General features: G+C 43.6%; 1 protein-coding gene across 1 annotated transcript in view; it reads right to left on the reverse strand.

Annotated features, from left to right (window-relative positions):
* CDNF (cerebral dopamine neurotrophic factor) overlaps positions 1-26,135 on the reverse strand; it is a 164,327-nt gene that overhangs the window by 12,886 nt on the left and 125,306 nt on the right. Inside the window, exons 2-3 of the mRNA XM_086938524.1 lie at positions 14,507-14,634; positions 6,626-6,767 (exon numbers count right to left, since the gene is read on the reverse strand). Of these exons, the coding sequence (XP_086794650.1) occupies positions 6,626-6,767; positions 14,507-14,634 (270 nt within the window). The remainder of the gene's footprint in view (positions 1-6,625; positions 6,768-14,506; positions 14,635-26,135) is intronic.

The raw sequence follows: 26,135 nt of genomic DNA on the forward strand, positions 1-26,135 counted from the left end.
ATCTGTCAAGGAGGGTGCGGAATTCATCAGTGGTGGCAATTAGGGCAGTCTTGGTGCTGTGGTTTGCACAGAAACCAGTTTGGGAGTCGTTGAGCAAGTTGTTTCTCTACAGGCTTTTGGTGAGCTGTTGGTTGATGGCCTTCTCAAGTACTTTGGCAGGGAAAGGGAGCAGCGAGATGAGGAGGTAGTTCTGGAGTTCGTTGGGGTCGGCGGAGGGTTTCTTGAGGAGAGGTCTGACTTCTGCCTATTTCCTTGTGTTGAGCCTTGTGTTGTACAAGGTCACTGTGGCAATAGATACGTTGAGGATGGTGGTGAGTTGGCAGCTGATGTCCTTGCCTCCGAGGTTGAAACGGTGCTGGGGGCAGGGGTCCGATGGAGTTCATGAAGGCTCTGGTGTTCTGTGAGGTGAGTTGTTCCCATGTAGTGGGTGGCTGATTGGGGAAGGCATCTGTTGGAATGAGGGAGATGTGGAGGTCACTGGGTTGGGGTTTAAAGGTCTTGTAGATGGTGGATATCTTGTTGTGGAAATGGTCCGGTTGAGCGTTGCAGAGTTATTTTGAGGGAGGGAAAGTGTTCTTGGTGGCTGTAGGGCAGGAGAACTCTGACAATGCTGAACAGTTCCTTGGCGTGGTTGGTGCCGGCTTAGATACAGTTTGCTAGGGTGTCTTCTTTTTACGTTTTCAGTCATTGGTGGTATTTGTTTAGGGCTGACTTCAAGGTGGCACGGTCAGTGGTGTCTCTGCTGGTGTGCCATCTTCTCTCCAGTTGTTTGCCGTTTCGTTTCATTGTCCTGAGTTCTGGTGTGTACCAGCTGGCTTGTTTGGTGGATTTGCGGGTCTTGTAAGCATGGGCGGAAAATCCGTTCCGCTCGCGGATTTTGCGGATTTTCGGTAAATTCCGCAAAATCCGCAAATCCGCGAGCAGCGGATTTTATGACTTGATCGCACTGTTCGCGTGAGTTCGCGGCTTCCCAGTTCAACTTCGCGCCCCGCTAATAAGCGCTAAATTGCAGAAATACGATTTTAGCAAAACTGAAACTACTTACCAGGTTCAAAAGTTCAAGCTCATCATTAGTAGCCATTTCTTGTAGTGCTTCCTGAGGGGCCCCTCCAGAGTTCAGTTGCCTACTTGCAACTATTATGTGACCCTGCTCTGACCCTCAGAATAGTTACACAAAGGTCCTGAATTACAGCTAAGGCAGACAAGCAGGAGCCAGGCTGGAAGTTCAAATCCAGTGACACATTAATCAGCCCCTAATTCATTATTGTCAGTTGGGGCAGGGCAGGTGTTGTAACTAATTTTGCAACAATGAAAGCACTTAGCAAGTGCAAAAGATCACTAATCAGGAAGCACTAAGGAAGCAGGTGCCAGCTAAAAAAATATTCTGTGACACATTAATCAGCCCCAAATTAATTCAGGTCACTTGAGGCAGGGAAGGTGTGCTTTGCTTTGCCGAAAATAATGTACACTGGACAACCAGAGGGTGCGGTGATGAAACAGAGGGTGGCATGGGTGGGCCAGAGGGTGGCATGAGTAGTCAGAGAGTGGCAGTGGTGACAGAGAGTGGCAGTGATGAAGAAGAGTGTCCCAAACAGGCTGGACACGTAGAAACAACAAGTTCGCAAAACTTGCGACCCGACAGGTAAGTTCGCGTTTGCGAAATTGTACAAAACCCTCGCGAACTGGCAGAAACCCGCGCGAACACAAAAAAAATAAAATCCGCAAATTCGCGAGAATTCGCGGATTTTGCGGATTGCGAGTTCGCAAATCCGCAAAATTCGCGAACGCGAGATTCGCAAAATTCGCCCATGCTTAGGGTCTTGGCTTGTTTGATGGGGGAACGCAGTCGGCAGCATTGGTGATCTAGGTGGTGAAGTTCTTGACTTCTTGTTCCAGGATGGTTGCAGGGTTGGCAGGGTGGTGTTGAGGGCAACCATCAATCTGGCCCAGTGTGTGTCCTGCTGTGTGTGTTGTCAGTGACCTGCTGGCATCCTTTGCCCTTGTAATTTGGCTGAAAATAGTTCCATAACTTCTTGGATTTTATGAAAAGTGTCCTCACAATATGGAAATGCATTTAGAGACAACCTCAATAGGGACTAAGCATGGCATTACTTGCAACTTTATGGCGGTGGGCTCTATAAAGGATTCTTTACCACACCTACAACTTGAAAGTGACTAATGGAATCCTGCATTGCCATTCCCGTTTCTGCTTCTATTTCTCAGGCAATCCTGTGAAGTTTATCATATATGCATGCATACATGTACTCATAGTTCTGTCGAAGAAACTAGTTGGGGAGTGATGTTGTGCTGTACCCATAACTCTATAACAGGAACGGGCCCATAACAGGTAGCAATTCAAGATCATGTACATTTGTATGGAAAGGGAAAGGGTGAAAGGGTTCTAATTGATGGACCTGAGACAGCAGGGATTAGGGACCTTTATCTGAGTCTGGTGAGGTGCTGCATCCAAACGTAGTTTTTTTCTTTGTATCTGAGTTGCAGGAGATTTTGGTGCAAATCTCTTGTGAAGTAGAATAGGGTTCCTTATCCTGGCTGCTTAAAGGGCACAATTTCTCAATTTGCTCTTCTTGATTCAGAGCCTGGTGATGGCATGACTCCTTGCGTTGTAAAGCCCACCTGAAATCGTTCGCTTTCACCAGATATGCTGGTGTGCTGATTCTTGCTCCTTGCTCCTTTGTACATGTTACAGCAGGTTTTGAAGATGGCGTTGTATTGAATGGAACTATTGTCAGCCCATCACCATGGAGGCAAAATGGCCCTTTCACTATGGCCTTTGATGTGAATTGTGGTAGCATGAAGGATGCCTTTCGGTTTCATCTGCATAGCATCAGGCATGCCAGTAAACAGGTTTTTGCCCTATCCAGGTGTGAGAGTATCACGGTATTTGTATAATCATTCTGAAGTTGGCCTTGGATAGGTAGGGGCCCAGTTTGTTTGAGCTGGAACCATACTGTCTCTGTTTTCTTGGCAATATGTGACTTGAAGGATAATTGGTGGTAAGGAGGACTTCGTGACAAGCTAAGGTGCGAATCACTATAGCTTCAGGTCACACAGCCAGTACTGGAAACAGCCTCACTGTGTGTATACACATAGATATAGATATATGAATTCACTGAAAAAACAAGGGTTGAAGTGATATTATAGTTAGGTGTTGAAATGAGATAAGAACTAATGTTTAAAAAAATGAAAAAAACTACATGTGCCAGTTATAGTGTTGTGAGCTATAACTCGCACCCCCATCATGCACTGCTTATGACTTCACTTATTGCATCACTCATGACATGTTTAATGACATCACTGTTGATATCATGCAGTCATTGTGACAATGTCCTGTAGGATTTGTGAGCTTGAATAAATTCAACAAGCTACACTTGTGCCCAATTTTCTATCACCAGTCAAGTAATAATGGACATTACCTTGGACCACACGCTGGACACATTATCTGTCATCACCCACAACTGGTGGATGTAACCCTCTTTTTTATTGGTATTCGCCTACCTACCAAACAAAATACTTCCATAGACCTTAACGGGGATCACCCCATTTTTAAACTGTGAACACCCCTCCCCCCAAAAAAGTAGTGTGTACTCTATTCACCTTAACAGAAACACCTTCATAAAGACCTCACATGGCCCGCAATTCTGAGTCAAGAGGTTGAGAGGTATGCACTTGCCACTGGTAAGACACCCCCTACCAGTCTCTTAGGACAGCCCTTTGTAGTATGGTAAAATACACTAAAAGCATTTATGAGATGAGCACAGATGCATTCAACCTTAGAGTTGTGCTTACAATATCAGTGCAAGTTGAACAGCCTTCTAAGTAGATCACCCTTACATTCTATATTAATCAACAATCAGCAATGCCTCAAAATCTTCAGCAAATTTCCAAAAATAATTATCAACGCCATATAAATGTCTTTTACATAGAATTTGTCTATAGCACAGTATTACAATTATTTAACATGGGCACATGTCTAAACATCCACTGGTGGATAATCAAGTCACAACAGAAACTTTGACTTTTCTCACAGATCTTTTGAAACAGGCTGCGGCTTTAAGCCACATGCTACTTTGAAACATGCCTCTGCAACTCCCATCAGGTGTGCTCACCTTTACCTTGTTTAACAAGGTGTACTACTTGCACCCCAACGTTTACTGATTTGTAAGGAGTGCACCATTTAACTTTCATCATGCACAATCACACTTGAATCCAGGGTTTATGCTATTGCCATTCTAAGCACCCACAAGTGTGGACACCATCACTTTATGTAGTATATGACTATAGGTCGTTTACAAACAACTATCTTTTTTTAAATTATGTAAAGGTTTATGAAGTAAAGTAAATAGCAGCATAATGAATGTTATTGCTTGATAAGTCATCAGTGATGTCATCAATAATGTCATTTAACATGCCATGAGTGATGTAATATTTGAGGTTGTAAGCAGTACATGACGGGGGTGTAAGTTACAGTTTTTGCACTAAATTATATCTGATGAATTTCAGGGTTTTTTCATTATTTAAACATAAGTTCTTATCTCATTCAACATTTAACAATAATGTAACTTTAACCCTTGTTTTTTCAGAGAATTCATAGGGTTTTTTATGTTAAGCTAAAATCTTATTACCAGACCTAATTTTAACCTTTTTCGGTGAATTTCTGTGTTTTTTTATATATCATATTCAAAGTTCAGCATACACCCAAACCAACCATTAAGGCAACATGAGCACATACGCCTATGGGTGTCTAACAGCCCACTGGGCAAAACCTTTGTCCGTGGGAAGTGGACCGCATGGACTGGCCTTCAGCTGGTGCTGGCCACAGGGTCTGACATCTGGCCAGGTCTGGCATCCAAATTCTTGCTGATGCCCAACCTGGGACCAAGCCCTGTGCCCATCCTCCTGCGGGTTGCACAGGGCCTGACCTCTGGTCAGACTCTGCATCAAATCCCTGCAGCCACACAACCCCTAGTGGGTGGCAGCCCCTGTGTTCTATGCCTTTGGACGTAAACCAAGAGGGTTGGCTGCCGGCCCCATGGCCTCCAGCATGCCCTGCACCCAATCTCTCCGCCTACTCTCTGCACACAGGCATTTGTGGTTTGGCTCTGTTTCCTAACAATTGGAATAACATCATTACTACCCTTTGCGTAATTATGTACCATTTCAAGTAAAAGAAAGTTCAGTGAATTGTGCCATACGCAGTAATAATTTTCTGCAAATGCACAGGAACAAATACAAGCAGCTTTTGTTTGTGGTGCTTTGTTTAAATACATCTTCGTGCCTAAAATTGATGCAAGGATGCATTTCATGGTAAAAATATAGCACAAATTTACGAATTTGCATTTTGTCTAATTGTAATTGTAAGTTCACATAATTTTGCAAAATTTTACATAATCACACCAAACCAAATTATGCGAATTTAGCACACCCTTACTGAAATATAGACAAGATTATGCTTATGCAATAAAAATTACAAATGTCCTAGGCCCCTACCCTATGTGCCTTTTCCTGAGGTTCCATACGAATTCTGTGATTACCATTATGTGGAGAACGGCAAACAAGCCAAGAATGATGGGAGAAGAAAGACACGAAGAGGAGGAGAGATCACGGAAAGGAGACTGTGTTAGCCAGATTAAGGCAAAAACAGAGGACGTGAGGGAAGAGAATGACAAGGTTTCCTTTTTTCTGAGGATCTTTCGAAATTGTGAAAGCAAGCTTTCTTAGCATCTGATTGTTCAGTGTCTTGTTTACTCAGGTGTGTATTTTTTGGCTGGAATTAGTTCATTGTGGTTACCTAAGCAGTGGTTTGGCTTCTGAAAACAGTTCAAACCACTGCTTGCAACAAAACTACTTTAAAATAATACATTTTGAAATATCAAAATGCCCTGCTTTAAGTCTTTGTAGTGGTACCTTTTTGGGTCAAGCATTCAAGACCTCTTGTATATACTTTAGTATATACTTATATGTGTATGTACTTTGTGGGCTCTGGAGATCAGCCCTAGGATTTGTCTGCTTCCGCTTAGGGACTTTTTTTCTGGTCAACTGGCTATTTAACTGTATTGATAGAAAACTACCAGCAGAGGTCAGTAAAATACCAGAATTGCTTTCTGCTGAGGGACTTTCTTTTTAAAAAATTTCTGGTAACTGCCTCTATTTGACTTTCTTGGTGGAAAACGAGCAGCAGAGGTCAGTAACATACCAGAATCACTTTAGAATTCCCTAGATTCCAGTCCCTAGAAATTGTCTTCCATGAGCACCCGTAGACAATAATATTTATTACAAATCTTCGATTTTCAGTGATATGACCCCCATTTCCTGGCTGAAAGGCATTTCTCTCCATGTGTTCCCATACCTGGAGTGTCACCAGTTTGGTGCTTACTTTCTCTCTATGTTAAAGAACAGTAAATTATTCAGCACCCAGGCTAATGTGCTGCATAGCTAAATACATATAAGGTCCCAAAGACAAGACCAATTGCATTGCAAATGATTGTCATACTTGTAAAATCCCATTTCGTCCCAGTACATGTGGTGTAGTTCTCCTAACAGTTAAATATTGCAAAGTCAAACGCTCGTATTTATTTATTGCAGAGAAAATGCTGTGCCTTACCATATTTGAGCTCACAGATTTGACTGTCTATCTTTTTCAGTTTCTCGCAGATCTTGCTCACAGGCACGTGAGCGCTCATGGGACGAGTGACTTCGCTTGTGATTTTGGTGGCGGCATCGCTTGTTGCCCCGAGGTAGTAGCACTATGAAAAGAAGAAATAGTCACAACAACCTAGCACAGCTGTTTAACAACAACAATGCACGCACAGTGAAATTGTATACCAAATAGTACATGAAATCTGGAGAGCCTAAATCTGTTGTCCTTGTTGTAGATGTTTCTTAGCTCAGGGGGTGCTTTGCTGTCAGCTGAAATCAGCTTTACTCCCACAGCTGGGGGGAGCCTCAGTAGGGATATAAGCAAAGAAGACTAACCTCAGCTCAGAAAAGCACCAAACCCACACAGCTATCAAGTAACTGACACGCTAGTCTCTGTTGAATCCCACTATACAGAATAAGGCAACAAAATGCCGACCCGATCAAAGATTTTGCAGTCAATTTAAATTCAAATTCGTTTTTATCCATCTGAAAATCTTGTTAAATTGTACCATGATTCAATTGAATCACAATATTCTGCCACCTAAACTAACTCTAATTAAGGTTCTGTGACCAGTTCGAAGCAATCATAAGTTAAGCCTAATAAAAACACAACATATATCGTGGAACTAGATATTTGCAAGAATGGATTTGTAGGAGGGGTTCAACCCAGACCTAGTTGATAATGAAAGTATTTAAATCATCTAACCCAGATCAGCATGTTTTGCCTCCGTGGGTTGTGCTCTTCAGTACAGATACAACATCTGAAGTTCTCTTTCTGAAGTCTCCCTGGCGATCGATCAATGGTAGTCATTATTTAGATCATCTTTTTCTACCCAGGGTTTTTTTCTGGATCTGTTTTGTGAAATAACATGCACAGGCTCTTTAGGTAACAAAATGTCACAATGAAAGGGGGAGCTCTGACATACACCCTGCGGAGCGCTGCAAGTGACAAAGAAAACAGGGGATTTTACCTGTTCCACGCCACCCGCCATTACTGCTGGAAGGAGGAAGAGACCGGAGACCGCGAGCACCAGGCACGCCACCGCCGCTCTGGGACTACAGGTCCCGGCAGTCACTGCTGCGGAGGCGCGTTCCCTGACGCAAGAACAACGGTGCCAGGAGGGGCGTATATAATATCAAAGCCCTCGGTGTAGCGGGGGGAGCTCTGTTGACATACACCCTGCGGAGCGCTGCAAGTGACAAAGAAAACAGGGGATTTTACCTGTTCCACGCCACCCGCCATTACTGCTGGAAGGAGGAAGAGACCGGAGACCGCGAGCACCAGGCACGCCACCGCCGCTCTGGGACTACAGGTCCCGGCAGTCACTGCGGCGGAGGCGCGTTCCCTGACGCAAGAACAACGGCGCCAGGAGGGGCGTATATAATATCAAAGCCCTCAGCTACGCGGGACGCGAGCGGGACGCCCGGAGCGAAGCCCGGGCAAAGGGCGGGCCCTCTGTGGCCCTCAGAGGCACGATTAGGCCAGGCTAGGCCATTCCCTTGACATCCATCGGCTGATTATTAAGGTACTCTTTCCAGTCTGATATTTCGGTCAACATACTACATTGTTGTCATTTGTCCGCCATTGTTCTGTCACTGACTGCCAGTAATATCACTCCCTTCAGTGCATCTCTATCTAAACTCATCTGAGCTGAGCTGTCTTGTAGGTTATTTACAGCTACAGTCCCAATAATGGTGAAAAAACGGGTTCCTGCTCCGGCTGAGTCCGTGAACACTTTAGATTCATATCTCGTACAAGTTGTCAATGATATTAACAACAAGCAAAGGCAATCTCTAGGGTTGAGCCAATCACCCATCTTGCCGTCAGAAAGTCCCTCGACAAGCGTTTTAAGTACTGCGACATCAGAACTACCGCCAGAAAACCCTCCACTAAATCCAGTAGATTTGAACTCTCAAGATTTGGGATCTGTGGATGAAGTGGATTCTGACCCTCGAATAGACAGACTAGATTTAATAGATCTATCAGATAATACCATCAATGATTCAAACCAACAGATAGCTGTTACGGACGTAGCCCTACAATCCCCGCAGCCCGCTACACGGGCAGTTAGAGCTTGTCGAAAATCTGCAGCCAAACGGGGGGGGAAACATCTAGGTAGGAAAAAGGCCACCACCCCACCCCCTAGTCGGGCAGGGAAACACGTTGATCCCGATATTGATACTGAGTCAAGAAGTATTATTGATGAGGACCTCTTTAACAGGATCCAAGAAATGATAGACATTAAAATCAGGACTATAATTAAACCCATGATAGGGAAACTGGATAAGCTAACATCTGAGGTCAAAAAGTTGGGTGTGGTACATAGTAAGTTGGCAGACGAGGTTGAAAACTTATCTTCCCTCGTCACAAATCTAATACCCACAAACGTGGAGGCTACTCCGACTGAAAGTAATTCGCAACCCATCCAGCAAGGGCCGCCGCTTCCGCCTCCATTACCATCATTACCCGTAGTGGGACAGGACGTAGACGCTGTAGACCCCCGTATCAGCACAACTGCCGCCATAGCGGGAACACATCAAGAGGACGTTTCAGCCCAATTTATCTTGGAAGCCTCTCCGGTAGTTCTGGTGTTGGCAAACGTCCCTGCTCTAACACAAGATAAAGTAGAGTCCAACCAGGATCTAAAAGACAAAGCGTTACATTGGCTCACTAATAATATGCATATGACAGAACAAGGATTTGATAAGCTGGCAGGGGATATCGTTATGTCTAGGAGGGTACCTTGGATCGGCAGCAAGCCTAAAAAGTTCAAAGGGGATTGCGTCATTCTTAACTTTGCTAATGCTGAGGTCCTTCCAGACATTCTAAGCAACATTTTTCCACCCCAACGTCGCAGTGGCTCTATAATTCCTCTCACCCTCAAGTTCTTCTTTGATGAGAATAAGTTTGCCATCTTATCCAAATTCCCCAGTTACAAAAGACATACTAATATTAGTATATGGGGAGGGGGCCCCAGATTTCGACATTATAATGACTGGTCTCAGCCCATAGCACATCGGGAGCCAGGAAGACTCCATCGCCCAAACGAGCTAAACATCAGGCCTGTCTTGGCACAAGAGCCAAGAGGAAATGTTTGGGGTTCTGGCTTACGGGGTTATGATGATTATAGCGCCCGGGGCTTTAGGCCAACACACTGGTCGAGAAACGATCAGTTCCTGGCACATCCAAAAACCCCACAACCCATGTGGAACTTAGCTCCATATGGTCAGGGTCAGGTAGCTACTCCCTTTGAGTGGGGCTTTGGTACTGGCAATAGGTTTGCTCCCTTGTCTGATCTAAATACCTGTGATTGACTTGAACCAGGAGTAGATCAAGAAAGGGAGGAGTCGAACGATCCATTACCAATAAGTGGTGGTCTGGCATCGCAACCAACAGCTGAAGGAGTAGCTGAGGGTGTAAATGATGATATAAGGTCACCCACTGACTCTTGCAAGATCATAAGTTGGAATGTAGCGGGTTTAAACGCCAAACGTCAGGACCAAGCTTGGCTGAGCTTCGTCTCTAAATATCATATTATCGCCCTGCAAGAAACTTGGGACACATCTAACAACCTCTGGTGGGATGGGTTCACCAGTTTTACCAAACCTGCAGTCCCTAGCAGAGCGGGCAGAGCTAAAGGGGGCTTGGTGATTTTGTTTTCATTGGCTCTAAAAGGCAGCTATAGGCTGATCAGTTCTGATTCTGATAATATCTTAATGGTCGAAAGGGTGATCAGCAAAGACAGTAGGACATTATATGTCAATTTTTATAATTCTGGGAATAGCGAATATAGTGGTCGTAATATCGCTAGTCTGGATAATATTTTAAACACAGTATCACAGGATATCAACTTAGTTTTTGAGCTGATTTTATTAGGCGATTTTAATATTCATTTATGCGAATTAGCCTGCAAGGGTAGTGATGTCAACGAGGCCGACGACGCAGCCCTACAGGGACCTCACTTCGAACATTCTGCAGAGGGGCAGGAGCTTGAAGATCTACTTGCCAACTATGACTTACATGAACCTGACTGCGGCCTGAGAAATCCAACTTTTACTGGCGCCCAACATGGTCCAGTGATCGATTACATTTTTGTCTCATCAGGCATTCTAAGCCGGTCTATGGCCTACCGCACAGTCTCAACACACTTCAGTGACCACAACCCAGTACTTCTTGAAGTGGCCTGGGGATCCTACATGGGGGCACCACCAGTAATCGCAAAAATGGCACATCCCCTGAGGACCTCTGATCAAGATAGACGAGTAAAATGGGCTAAAGTGATCCCGGAAAACTTCTATGAAAAATGCTTCCCTAAAATTGAAGCCCAGGTTGAGCTTTGCAGAAATCCGGGCACTCAAGGGCATACTATAGTAGCAGCTTACGAGGCAATATGCGATCAGGTCTCCAAGGATCTCCTGGCCAAACCCATCCAGGGAGCCCAAGGTCATAAGCGTTGGTTTGACCCTGCATGCTCGAAAGCACACAGAGAATTGCTGGCGGCACTAAAATCTGTTCCTAGGGCCAAAGATGACATTTCAAGACAAAGGAAGATTTATAAAGCGGCCATAAAGAAACGCAAAGACACCATTAAACGCGAAACATGGGACAATCTCCTTTCAGCGGCAGTACTGAAGGACAGTAGGAGATTTTGGGAGATCATCAAACAGCCCCTATTCTCGGAAGATAGTAATGCACCCATGGATTGCGTGATTACCGACGAAACATGGTTGTCTTTTTTCAAAAATGTATATGGGGCCGTTGATGATGAAGGATTTAAAAGGGGTCAACTGCCCAACAAACACTTACATCCTATCATCTTTAATTCTCAAGAAGTGGAAAAAGCACTCCTGGCAACCACTAAACATAAGGCACCTGGTCCAGACGGAGTCCCCGCTGACTTTTTCATGTTTTCACCTAAACTGTGGGCCGAGGTTATGTCAAATGTGTTTAATGCAGTCAACGGCAATCCAGCCCCCGCCTCGTGGGCCATATCTACGATCGTCCCCATTTTTAAAAATAAAGGACGGCGGGACGATCCCACATTTTACAGGCCCATATCCCTCTTGGACTCGACCATAAAAATACTGGGTAGAGTCCTCTTATCCAGATTGAGGGAGAACATTGAGGGTTGTGGCGGGCTATCTGAACTGCAATATGGTTTTAGAGAGAGAAAAGGAACAATTGAACAATGTATTAATCTGCACTTACTCATCTCTAAGTACACGGTGGCCAAGGAGGGTTCTGTGTTTCTAGCATTTATGGACCTTTCATCGGCATTCAACCTTGTCAACAGGTCAAAACTGTGGGCGATCTTGCTGGAGCTGGGCATCGATGAGGCCTTGGTCACGTTTATGGCCACTATGCATCAGGAGTTGTTCGCAGCCGTACGAGTGTCAAACAATGGTAGATGTACTCCACTGTTTAAATCTCTAAAGGGGGTACGGCAAGGCTGCATCTTAGCCCCCTCGCTTTTTACCATCTACATTAATGGCCTGGGGGCACACCTGCGTGGTCAGGACGCGGACGTCCCGCGCGCAGGAGATGTACAAATCCCGGCACTCCTGTACACGGATGACGCCGTGTTGATCGCCCGCACTGGTGTGGGACTTCAGCTTCTCTTGGATGCTTTTGGCTCTTTTATGGATAATTTGGATTTGAAGGTAAATGTTTCCAAATCTCACACGATGGTAATGGGGCGTGAGTGCACCAAAAAAAGACATAAATCATTTTTTTGCAGAGGGGTCCCTGTTTCAAAGGTAACCACATTTCCCTATTTGGGTGTACTGTTTGACCAAAAGGGAACATGGGGGCCACAGATAAGAGCTAAAAGGTTGGCGGGAACTAGATCTTCTTCAGCGATCTTGGGTTTTGCGGGCAAGTTGGGAGCTAGGCCCATGGAAGCCCTTCTAAAGATCTGTAAGTGCAAGCCAGTGGCCATTGCACTATATGGATCACCTTTGTGGGGCTATGTTAATCTCGACCCTATCCAGAGAGCTGAAAATAGATTTATTAGATCTCTTCTCTCTGTACCTCAGTCAACCCCAACTTATTCGATTCATCAAGAGGTGGGTTTACCCTACTTGTCAGATTTATTGAGCCTAGCGCCCCTGATCCTATGGCTGAAAATGTGGTTGAATGAAGACCTCCCACTGAACCATAAAATACTGAAAGATGTTCTATCTTTAGATAAATATAGTAGTATTCCATGGATGGCCTACTTAATCAAATCATTCACAGATTTGGGTCGCCCAGAACTTTTTTCATGCCCAGAAAAAATTAGGGCCTTGGACATAGGTTACATAAAAAAGGCATTTAGGGAAAGGAAGGAAGCGCGACGCGAGGATGTTGAACTACTGAAGCCATCAGTTAGGTCTCATAACCTTTTGGTTAGTGCCCCCTCCCTCGCACCTTATCTTAGTTTTGTTACTTTCCCTTATCATAGGTTCCTACTAACCAAGTTTAGGTTTAACCTGATACATTACTACTTAGGCTCTTTCAAGTGTTGGCAGAAGCCAGACCTAGCCCCTCCCTGTAGTTGTGATGATTTTTCGGTGCAGGACACAATGCACTTTGTCATGTTTTGTAGCTTCTTTCATGAGCAGAGGAAAAATACTTGCTCCCTATCCTAAAAGATCATCACCACCCCCTTTTGTAAATCGTTTTTGGCCACTATAGGTGTGGCAGGGTATACTCAGACATGAGTCCCTTTCTCACTGCTCCATCAGGATTCAAGCAAGCCGGGCCGAAGAAGGCTGAAATGCCAGAAACCGGTCCCCGGTAGCTTGTCTCCTTTCTGGTGAAGAATTGGCTTGGTAGTTTAGTCTGCCCTGTTCCCATGATGCACTGGGCCAGGGACAGACTGATTTGCATATAGCCAGGTTCTGAGCTGGGATGGGGCAGTGAGATAAATAACGGTGATGGATCAAGCCCTGATCTTTGGACTGGGTAAGAGTGGTCTGTTTAACTCAGACACTCTGTTCATCACCACCCCCTTTTGTAAATCGTTTTTGGCCACTAAAGGTGTGGCAGGGTATACTCAGACATGAGTCCCTTTCTCACTGCTCCATCAGGATTCAAGCAAGCCGGGCCAAAGAAGGCTGAAATGCCAGAAACCGGTCCCCGGTAGCTTGTCTCCTTTCTGGTGAAGAATTGGCTTGGTAGTTTAGTCTGCCCTGTTCCCATGATGCACTGGGCCAGGGACAGACTGATTTGCATATAGCCAGGTTCTGAGCTGGGATGGGGCAGTGAGATAAATAACGGTGATGGATCAAGCCCTGATCTTTGGACTGGGTAAGAGTGGTCTGTTTAACTCAGACACTCTGTTCATCACCACCCCCCACCCCCTTTTGTAAATCCCTATCCTAAAAGAAGCGGGTTTTACACAGGTACGCCCGGCGCTGCTTCATTTACAGCTTCTGACAAACCCCCGCACAACCTTCTGCATTGCTAATTTTTTAGTGGCTGCAGCCAGGGTGAAAGCTGCCGGTCAAATTTCGCCTTAGCAATTTTTAAGGGTTATCATGTTTTCTTCTGACATGAATTGTATTTGTATTTTCTTAATTTTGTATATAGTGTTTTTTAAATGCGTATGTAGTCTGATGCTTTTTAGGATAACGCTGGGTTATGTATGTATCCTATGTCATGTTTTATTGTCTTTTTGTTTCTTTGTATGACTTGTAATAAGTCGAATAAAGATATCCTGACTGACTGACACTAGGAATGCCGAGAAATTAAACACCCATTATCATTTGTGGAATACATATATTTCTACCAAAGGGAGAGCTCGAAAACAAACAACAGTTTTACAACTGGACAAAACGAATAAACGAAAACTAAGAATCATACCAGTCTGTTATCTTTTCCTTTGGTGTAGCTGCATGTGTTCATCAAATGACTTTCTATAGTGCTTGGAGTAAAGTCAATATTCTTTTCTTTCAGTGAGTTGTAAAATGTCTCCAAAAATGTGTTACACACTAGGAAAAAAGGAATGAGCCATAAACAAAGTAGTTGGGATCATAACGCTATTAACATTTGGAATAAAGCAATATCTACATCGATTGTATGAGCATCGACTATTGAAGCTATGCAAATAAAAATGGCATTCCCAAAGGCAAACGTGCACAAAGATTCAAGACATAAAACAGACTGTGTATGCAGAACTAGAGATAATTCCCCCTGGTATATTCTGCTTATGTGCTAAATAGGCTGTCGTTCTTTACTCTTAAATTCAGTATTGCATTTAGACTTTCTCCATTCTCTCTTCACAATAAAGCAGCCCAAATAACGTTTCGGAGTAGCAATCTCTCTCTCGCCCTAGCTGTAAGCAAACCTCCATAGGTATGTCATGCTTTTCCAAACAACTAGAAAAATATTATATAACAAAAAAGTAGGCTGAATACTCTGTAAATCACATGAAATTATGTAGAGGTTACATCTTGATTAGGTTAAATGATATTTTATGTTGCCAGATGTTCACAATCATCCTTCCTCTGGTACTTATAATGCAATGGCATCAGTTTCGTCTATTATTTGTGGTGGCTCGTTTACTGGTGTATATCGATGGATGCCCCACCACCTGTGAGCTGCCACACACAGCCTGAAATTTTAGTTATTTTGTGCATAAAATGTAGGTTTTCGTTTAGCTCCACTTTAATTATTAAACAAATAAACTCAGAATTTCTGGATGACAAATTTAAATAGCACTCATTGGCCTGTAAACTACAATCCAGCTAACAATATCTACTTTATATTCCGGAGACCAAAGCAGTCAGGTTAGGTAATACATTATTTTCTGTTGCCGCTGTTAATTAATCTGGAACAGTCTTCCTGATCATCTTAAGCTGAACCAAATTTACAAAAATTCAGAAAGCGTTTAAAAACGTGTCTGTTTAATCATTGCGGGTAAAAAACAGCTACAAAATCATTGCGGGTAAATGACATTTACAATCAATCAACACTGCAATGCCCCATTGAAGAATAAACTCATTGTGCCATAATGTAGAGCACCATGATAGCTCAGTGGTAGCTCGCTTTATAATAGTAGGCGCAAAACGTGACATTCCCTCCCCCCCCCCCACTTCCATCATCTTTCATCCCCGCTGTGCCCAAGAACTCTCACATGTTCAAGGAAGGACAAGGGGAACCCATAGAGTCGCTCGGGACCATGGGTGGCAAGTAATTATCAAAACAACAAGTGGTCCTGAGCTTACAAGAATGAAGGAAACATATATATATAGATCACAATGGAATTCTATATAGTTCAGGATTCCTTGACCAGCCGGTCAGGGAATGTTTATTTATTCAATGAGTATAGGATTTCAGAATACAACATATAACCCAAAACATACGGGTTATACTAGGGCACAATCCTGTGCCAAGCGTAAGGAGAGAAGTAAGGAAGTGAGGGCAAGTGAAGGAAATATCAGGCAAACAGAGTGAGCTTACAGGTCACTGAATTAAATTCACATTGACAGTGTATCCTGGAGTCATTCATACACACAATGATATCAGGGAATTAACTGTATGAATTACTCTACGGTCGTCGACGTTTCGATCCCCAGCTCAGTTACAACGGGATCATCATCAGGACAAGTAAAATAATTTTGCCTGAACACAAAGTCAATTATAGCACCTGTTTTTGAATAAAAGGGGGAAAAAAGAACAGAAATATGTACAGTCATTATTAGTCTAGTCAGCGCTCACATTATAACTATAGACATTGCATGCGTATTCGCAGTATTCGGTGTTGCCGTGAGGCGTGAGTTTTTTGTGAAAGGCCTCAGGTACTCATGCATTTTTCAAGAAAATCTTTCCATGATTTGTGAAGTGCCACACATACATTTGTGGTAGTGAGTAGTCAGTTGGTTGTGAATAGTGAGACTAGTTGATGGGAAAATTGGAGAGCCGTGAGGGTTGTGAGGCTTGTGGAGGTGAACCAACAAGGTGTGATCGGGGGTGAACGGGCCAGTGCTGGCAGGTCGGGGCGTTTGACGACTGTTGGCTAGTTGGACCTACCAAGTTGGTGGGGTGAAGTACGATTAACTTCAACGGGCAGATCTGTTTAATATCATCAGCGCGATTTGTTCTGTTGAAAATAGAGATTATATCAGGGGATGTCCTTTTCAATTAGAGGATGGAGAGGAAAAAGGGGAAGGATAACCGAAGATGGCCTATTTACCATTAATGTGAATCTTTCCTTTTGGAGTAGTCCAAACAGGGATGCTGTGCAGGCGCAGTGAATAATCCAGAAATACGCCTGATCTGTAACAGATATTACCGTGAATGCACGTTTTTTACATTGGGAAACACTTATTCTGTGGCCAAGGTGAGGGAAGTTAAATTACCATTTGCCTTACATAGGAGTATGGCACCAAAGGAAACGTCTTGTGAATAGTCAGCCAAGGACTGTGGTATTTAATAATTATCCAGCTGTAGAGGTACATAAAACAGTTAGATAAGGAAGAAAATTGGTCTCCAAACGTTAAGAAATTGGTTGCTAGGGTTGGATTTTCTTACTACCATGCTTATGCTTGGAGGTTGCAGATGCAGAGGTTTGTAGAAAGACTGGTTAGTTGGCGTGTAGATTATACGTCCAACCACTGTGGAGGGAAAGAGTAGAGGTTTAATTAAAAATTGAGTGAGGGGATTGAGGAAACAACAGGAAGTGGCGCGCTAAATTACCGGCAGCTTTTGGGCAGGGTCGCCTTCCTCTGCTGTAGAATAACGGCGACTCGTGCGGCCAGGCGGATCCCTGGTCCGCTCTAGGGGAAAGTAAAAATTATTAGGAATACCCTGCAAGCTTAGTGTCTGCTATTCTGCTTCGGGGCGGCGGATCTCCAAGACTTACCGGGTTTCAAGGGACGCTTTGCCACGGGAGCTGCTCTCGATGGGGCGCTTCCGGGTGTGAGGAGACCTCCCATATTATTGGTTTCAATAGGGAGTCACGTGGTTCGAGCTGGGTGGCGCTAGCTCCATCTCATTGGTGGAGCGCCGGACAAGTCGTCTGTAGCGAGTCACGTGATACGGGCTGGCTGGGGCTTGTTCACTTCTACTGGTGGATCGCCAGACACGTGATGAGTGGGGGAAAAAAGCCAGAGTGGCTTCATTGTTTATGCGAATGGCCATTTTGGATAGGGAAGATATTCCTACACAGGGCGACAGATAAATCCTTCCTACAGTTCGGGGGGGTAGAATTTTGCATAATTATTTCTGAGGGTGTGAGTTATCTGTGTAATTAAAATTAAGGTGTTAAAAATAAAAGGTTGTGAAAATTAGATAATAAATATTAAATAATAATTGCAAATTAAAAAAATGTGCTCATGCTGTGACCAACATCATTTGTAATTAATTATAAGGAACTTACAGACCTATACATGAGTGTAACCTAATATGCATAACAATATCTTGCAGATTTTTGCCAAAAAGGACCTTTCTGAATTCCGGCTGTTCCGGGCCAAAGTTTATAATTGAGGGCACTTTGTGGGCTTACAACAGCGTTGTCCAGTCCTCACTTCTGTTGAGCCCCGTGTGGATGGTATCAAATTGTATAATTGTCTTTAGTTCTTCTCGATTAAGGAGTTGAGCCAGGTTGCCTCCTCTTTGTGGAACTTTTACTGTTTTTAGCACCGTCCACTTGATGTCATCTGCCGAATGTTTCAGTTCCGCATAGTGTTCAACGAGGGGTGCATTTGGCGTTCCACATCGTATACGGCTTCTGTGCTGGCCGATGCGGGTCTTTATTTTCTGGGTCGTTTGGCCAACGTACATTTTTGGACACGGGCATACAATTGCATAAATGACATTGTGACTGTTGCAATTGGTGAAACTTTTCATTGTCAATGTCACATTATTATGGCTAAAGTTTCGTGCCTCGATAGTGAATTCGCACATTGTACAGCATCCACACTTAACGTGCCCCAGAATAGGAGGGAGACCCCAGTTACTTTCGATTGTGGTAGATGGAGTGGGAGCTGGTAATGCCGCTCTTACTAGATGGTCTTTCAGATTTTTACTCTTTTTAAAGGCAAATAGTGGCCTCTCTAGATGTATTGGGCCTGCATTCAAAGTGGGCCAATGCTTGAGAATGGACTGCCGTATTTTATTGGAAACAGGGGAAAAGGTGGTTACACATGCTATGCGTTCAGTTCTGTCTCTTTGTTTTGGTGTCAAAAGGGCTTCCCGGGGGCAGTACCAGGCCCTTTTAGTGGCTGTTTTGACCAATCTCCTCGGGTAGCCGCGTGCTTTCAATTTGCTCGACAGCACCTCTGCTTCCCTGAAATAATCTGCTTTAACTGAGCAATTTCTTCTGATTCGCAGGAATTGGGAATAAGGTAGGGAGTCCCTTAATGCCTTAGGATGGTTGCTGTTGTAGCTCAAAAGTGTGTTGCGTTCCGTGGGCTTACGGAAAAGGCGTGTCAACAGTTCATTGTCATGATGGAAAATGGATCGGATACCCCTGATGCACCCACAGTTACTAACTCTTCTTTACCTGAGCAATTGGAGAAATTAAAAAAGAAACAAGTACGACTACAACTCATGGTACTTATGCTGACAGATTACCTTAAAGCAGATGTAATTCCCGTAGGTCTACAGGTCCGTAATATACCGGGGATCTTTACAGACAACCCAAAGTACATCTCCAACTTTAGCTACATAGGCACAACCTGCTCCCGACATTGGCTAGCCCTAGGTATCGATATTGCCTCAGAGACCCTGAAAACGCTAGAAACTGAAATTAGCGACTTACTGAAACAAATTAATGACTCTGACCCGTCCTCAGACTGTAAAAAACTATTAGAGCAGGTAGAAAAGACGGTGGCAGAATTCCACCGCATCGAACAGAATAAAAAGTCCAACAAAATAAAGAAAGATATCAGAAACTATAACGTGGAAAACACTTACCCCTACCTCCAGAAAGACTTTTATGTCAATAGGCCGCAATTTAATCCTAACAGCAGACCCTGGGGCAGGTACAATAGACGCCAAAACATAGTAGGCTTCTCTGAAACCTCAGAGGACTCATCTGAAAGCTCTGATCCAGGTGAGGGTGGCAGTAACCAAAGACGCGGGGGAGGAGCCCAAACTAATTTTTTATCGAGGGGCCAACCCAATACCCCGCAAAGAGGCAGGGTCAAGAAACCGCAGAGATGGGTCAACCCTCCGGGGGAACGCAAGACCAGGAACAATTTTTATCAGTGGTAAGTCTCACAGGCACCACAAATTCCTCGCGCCCCTCCAACACATCAGAACTAATACCAATTTTCAATTTATCCAGACACTTATTGCAGGACCCAGAGATAGCCTTACTAAAGAAAGGACTTTCTTTTGTACCTACTATCCGTCCAGATTTTATGGAGTTACAAACCGAACTCCTCAGGTTTTTCAGATTAATCCGTCTGAAAGCCTTTTTTCAACTACATCCACCTCCTGCAACCAATGCTAATACTCCATTTCGTCCACCTTCCACATTTCTCCCATCGGCCAGCATGATCCCCTCAGAGGTTAGAACCTTTGAAAAATTGGTACATAAGGACCTAGTTGCCATCGAAAAGAAAAAACTATATGTCCCCTATAATATATCCAGGGCAGAAAAAGACGCCATCAAATCACTTAAGAACAACTCTCTTCTAGTAATCAAGAGCGCCGACAAGGGCGGTGGTATTGTCCTCCAAGATGCCGATTCCTACAAACTTGAGATCTTACGGCAGTTAGGGAACACAGAGCACTACCAGAGGCTACCAGGCAACCCCACCAAAACTATACAAGAGACAATACTTAAGATCACCACGGATGCAGTTTCCCAGGGCTTCCTCAGTAAGAAGGAACACCTATTCTTGAATGTAAAAAGCCCACGCCAGCCAGTTATCTATACTCTCCCGAAAGTCCATAAGAGTGTTAACAGCCCCCCAGGCAGACCCATAGTATCCGCCTGCGGCTCAATCTTAGAGCCCTTGGGCTCTTATGTTGATTTCTTCATTAAAGAATTTGTTCCCTCCACTATCTGTTATGTGAGGGACAGTATGCAGATGATCAATTTAGTGGAACATCACCCTTTCGACCCAGCGATACATACCCTCTGTACAATGGACGTTGAGTCGTTGTACACAAACATACCACAGACAGCGGCTTTACTGGTCATCCAGAAAACCCTAGACTCAAGACCACGTCCTCACAGGGTCCCAACCATCTTCATCCTACAGCTTCTTGAATTGTGCCTAACTAGGAACTATTTCCTGTTTGAGAATACGTATTACCAACAGGTTAAGGGGACTTCCATGGGGGCTATTTTTGCCCCCAACCTGGCAATCCTATTCATGGATGCCCTAGAGACTGGCAACATCCTAACCGAAAGCAACCCCTTTTACACAGGGATTTGCTTATGGCGTCGCTATATAGACGACATCTTCCTTATATGGAACCATGACATATCGACACTGCATGCCTTTAATCACTGGTTGAACAACAACTGTGCCGGCCTCAGTTTCACCCTGACCCATGACAAAAACCAGATAGCTTTCCTTGATTTGACCATTTTCCATCATGACAATGAACTGTTGACACGCCTTTTCCGTAAGCCCACGGAACGCAACACACTTTTGAGCTACAACAGCAACCATCCTAAGGCATTAAGGGACTCCCTACCTTATTCCCAATTCCTGCGAATCAGAAGAAATTGCTCAGTTAAAGCAGATTATTTCAGGGAAGCAGAGGTGCTGTCGAGCAAATTGAAAGCACGCGGCTACCCGAGGAGATTGGTCAAAACAGCCACTAAAAGGGCCTGGTACTGCCCCCGGGAAGCCCTTTTGACACCAAAACAAAGAGACAGAACTGAACGCATAGCATGTGTAACCACCTTTTCCCCTGTTTCCAATAAAATACGGCAGTCCATTCTCAAGCATTGGCCCACTTTGAATGCAGGCCCAATACATCTAGAGAGGCCACTATTTGCCTTTAAAAAGAGTAAAAATCTGAAAGACCATCTAGTAAGAGCGGCATTACCAGCTCCCACTCCATCTACCACAATCGAAAGTAACTGGGGTCTCCCTCCTATTCTGGGGCACGTTAAGTGTGGATGCTGTACAATGTGCGAATTCACTATCGAGGCACGAAACTTTAGCCATAATAATGTGACATTGACAATGAAAAGTTTCACCAATTGCAACAGTCACAATGTCATTTATGCAATTGTATGCCCGTGTCCAAAAATGTACGTTGGCCAAACGACCCAGAAAATAAAGACCCGCATCGGCCAGCACAGAAGCCGTATACGATGTGGAACGCCAAATGCACCCCTCGTTGAACACTATGCGGAACTGAAACATTCGGCAGATGACATCAAGTGGACGGTGCTAAAAACAGTAAAAGTTCCACAAAGAGGAGGCAACCTGGCTCAACTCCTTAATCGAGAAGAACTAAAGACAATTATACAATTTGATACCATCCACACGGGGCTCAACAGAAGTGAGGACTGGACAACGCTGTTGTAAGCCCACAAAGTGCCCTCAATTATAAACTTTGGCCCGGAACAGCCGGAATTCAGAAAGGTCCTTTTTGGCAAAAATCTGCAAGATATTGTTATGCATATTAGGTTACACTCATGTATAGGTCTGTAAGTTCCTTATAATTAATTACAAATGATGTTGGTCACAGCATGAGCACATTTTTTTAATTTGCAATTATTATTTAATATTTATTATCTAATTTTCACAACCTTTTATTTTTAACACCTTAATTTTAATTACACAGATAACTCACACCCTCAGAAATAATTATGCAAAATTCTACCCCCCCGAACTGTAGGAAGGATTTATCTGTCGCCCTGTGTAGGAATATCTTCCCTATCCAAAATGGCCATTCGCATAAACAATGAAGCCACTCTGGCTTTTTTCCCCCACTCATCACGTGTCTGGCGATCCACCAGTAGAAGTGAACAAGCCCCAGCCAGCCCGTATCACGTGACTCGCTACAGACGACTTGTCCGGCGCTCCACCAATGAGATGGAGCTAGCGCCACCCAGCTCGAACCACGTGACTCCCTATTGAAACCAATAATATGGGAGGTCTCCTCACACCCGGAAGCGCCCCATCGAGAGCAGCTCCCGTGGCAAAGCGTCCCTTGAAACCCGGTAAGTCTTGGAGATCCGCCGCCCCGAAGCAGAATAGCAGACACTAAGCTTGCAGGGTATTCCTAATAATTTTTACTTTTCCCTAGAGCGGACCAGGGATCCGCCTGGCCGCACGAGTCGCCGTTATTCTACAGCAGAGGAAGGCGACCCTGCCCAAAAGCTGCCGGTAATTTAGCGCGCCACTTCCTGTTGTTTCCTCAATCCCCTCACTCAATTTTTAATTAAACCTCTACTCTTTCCCTCCACAGTGGTTGGACGTATAATCTACACGCCAACTAACCAGTCTTTCTACAAACCTCTGCATCTGCAACCTCCAAGCATAAGCATGGTAGTAAGAAAATCCAACCCTAGCAACCAATTTCTTAACGTTTGGAGACCAATTTTCTTCCTTATCTAACTGTTTTATGTACCTCTACAGCTGGATAATTATTAAATACCACAGTCCTTGGCTGACTATTCACAAGACGTTTCCTTTGGTGCCATACTCCTATGTAAGGCAAATGGTAATTTAACTTCCCTCACCTTGGCCACAGAATAAGTGTTTCCCAATGTAAAAAACGTGCATTCACGGTAATATCTGTTACAGATCAGGCGTATTTCTGGATTATTCACTGCGCCTGCACAGCATCCCTGTTTGGACTACTCCAAAAGGAAAGATTCACATTAATGGTAAATAGGCCATCTTCGGTTATCCTTCCCCTTTTTCCTCTCCATCCTCTAATTGAAAAGGACATCCCCTGATATAATCTCTATTTTCAACAGAACAAATCGCGCTGATGATATTAAACAGATCTGCCCGTTGAAGTTAATCGTACTTCACCCCACCAACTTGGTAGGTCCAACTAGCCAACAGTCGTCAAACGCCCCGACCTGCCAGCACTGGCCCGTTCACCCCCGATCACACCTTGTTGGTTCACCTCCACAAGCCTCACAACCCTCACGGCTCTCCAATTTTCCCATCAACTAGTCTCACTATTCACAACCAACTGACTACTCACTACCACAAATGTATGTGTGGCACTTCACAAATCATGGAAAGATTTTCTTGAAAAATGCATGAGTACCTGAGGCCTTTCACAAAAAACTCACGCCTCACGGCAACACCGAATACTGCGAATACGCATGCAATGTCTATAGTTATAATGTGAGCGCTGACTAGACTAATAATGACTGTACATATTTCTGTTCTTTTTTCCCCCTTTTATTCAAAAACAGGTGCTATAATTGACTTTGTGTTCAGGCAAAATTATTTTACTTGTCCTGATGATGATCCCGTTGTAACTGAGCTGGGGATCGAAACGTCGACGACCGTAGAGTAATTCATACAGTTAATTCCCTGATATCATTGTGTGTATGAATGACTCCAGGATACACTGTCAATGTGAATTTAATTCAGTGACCTGTAAGCTCACTCTGTTTGCCTGATATTTCCTTCACTTGCCCTCACTTCCTTACTTCTCTCCTTACGCTTGGCACAGGATTGTGCCCTAGTATAACCCGTATGTTTTGGGTTATATGTTGTATTCTGAAATCCTATACTCATTGAATAAATAAACATTCCCTGACCGGCTGGTCAAGGAATCCTGAACTATATAGAATTCCATTGTGATCTATATATATATGTTTCCTTCATTCTTGTAAGCTCAGGACCACTTGTTGTTTTGATAATTTCAAGAACTCTCACAGTCAGGGTATGTTGTCCAAGGTGTAACCTATTTTCACATCAAACCATGCAATTCACCACAAATTAATATGAGAGTAAACATATCCAACTTCGATATATAAAAATATACACAGCATCACGCTTCATCGGCATCAACATGTCAAAGGCAGTGAGGAAATTAGGCACGACATTACGCTTGAACTTGAACTTGGCCATACACATGAACTTGGCCATCTAGGCCCACCAAACACACCCTCTGCTGCACACATTATGCCAGCAGGCCCCAACGCGCTATAGTAAATAGTTGTACAAAAAAGAGAAACGGAAGGTGCACACAATTAGAGTCAGTGGAAATAATGTATTAAAGTTTCTTCTTCTTTATTCAACAGTATTCATGGGACATAGGCACAGCCAACGCGTTTCGTTCCATTTGCCTTTTAGGAACTTCGTCAGGGCTGTAAAAAGTTACAAACATATATATACATAAATATACATTTAAAATGACACATATAAACAAAGGAGTGATCACAATGGACTAAATACAACTGGCCCAAACACACACAGACTAACAGTACTTACTGTCTACAAGAGACTAGTGACAAAATTTAAATCACAGCAGCTACACTAACTGCATAGAATTTATAAAAAAGTGTTGTGCCACTTGTGTGAAGAAAACTTTACACAAAATTATTTACAAAGATTTACAGCTAAAGAGGGCTGAAATAGGTTGTTTCTAACAGCAATAAAGTACACGTTCATGAAAAGAGAGTTCATTAAGCAATTTATGGAAGGGGGATGAGTTTTTAGGGAGAAAGGAAAACTACATTACCAAGATTGTTTGTTTTGGAATTAGTCCAAAGGTGTTAGTATGACTTACTAGTTATGAATCCATAATACAGTGGCTTTTAAGTATCGAAACCATAGGATTGGATGGCACAGTTGGTGCACAGATATCTCAACCATTCACATATTCAGTAAGTAATGTGAGCTTACCGAGTTAATGCAGTTTGAGCTGACATCAATTTGGTCAGAGAGGTAAGGATCAGTGGCGACGACAAATTGTGGGTCAGAATCACATAACCTAAAGTAGAACACAAGCGTAATTCAAACTTTTGAAGTAAGAAGAAAATATATAATAAAACCATTGCTTCACATACTAGGGAGAAGTGTACCGGCAACAATTATTATTAATGTAAAGTCGGGTAAATGTTGGGGGGTCTATTACACCCAACAGTGACCAGAAGTTTATAAGTGCATACACTAGTATGATACGATATAATAAAGAAATGAGGAAGATAGTACATAGATCCCATTTTCTATCCTAGTTTGCATACCATACTACATATATAAGTATACCTTCAGACTTGTGGAGATGAGGCCCACAAAGGGCGACCTTAGGTTATTCCAACTGGTATCTTAAGGCCATATTCGAAGTTCGCAAAGACTGTTAGAGAAGTAAAGAAATAAGAATCCACAATAAGCGATGAAGACGGACAAGATTTCTAAAGATACAACCACAGCCAAGCCGGTGAGAAGCTGAGTTTTTTACAGTTTTAAGCAGCACCTCATCTACTGTAACTTTGATTTTGACAATAAAAATCCCCACATGGGGTAAATTTTCCACCTTACTTATTTGTTTGGTATATTTCCACAAGTATGTGCTAGTGATGTAGGTCATAGAATATACT

The sequence above is a fragment of the Lissotriton vulgaris genome, chromosome 1_1, assembly GCF_964263255.1.
Source record: "Lissotriton vulgaris chromosome 1_1, aLisVul1.2, whole genome shotgun sequence".
In the NCBI taxonomy this organism is placed as follows: domain Eukaryota; kingdom Metazoa; phylum Chordata; class Amphibia; order Caudata; family Salamandridae; genus Lissotriton; species Lissotriton vulgaris.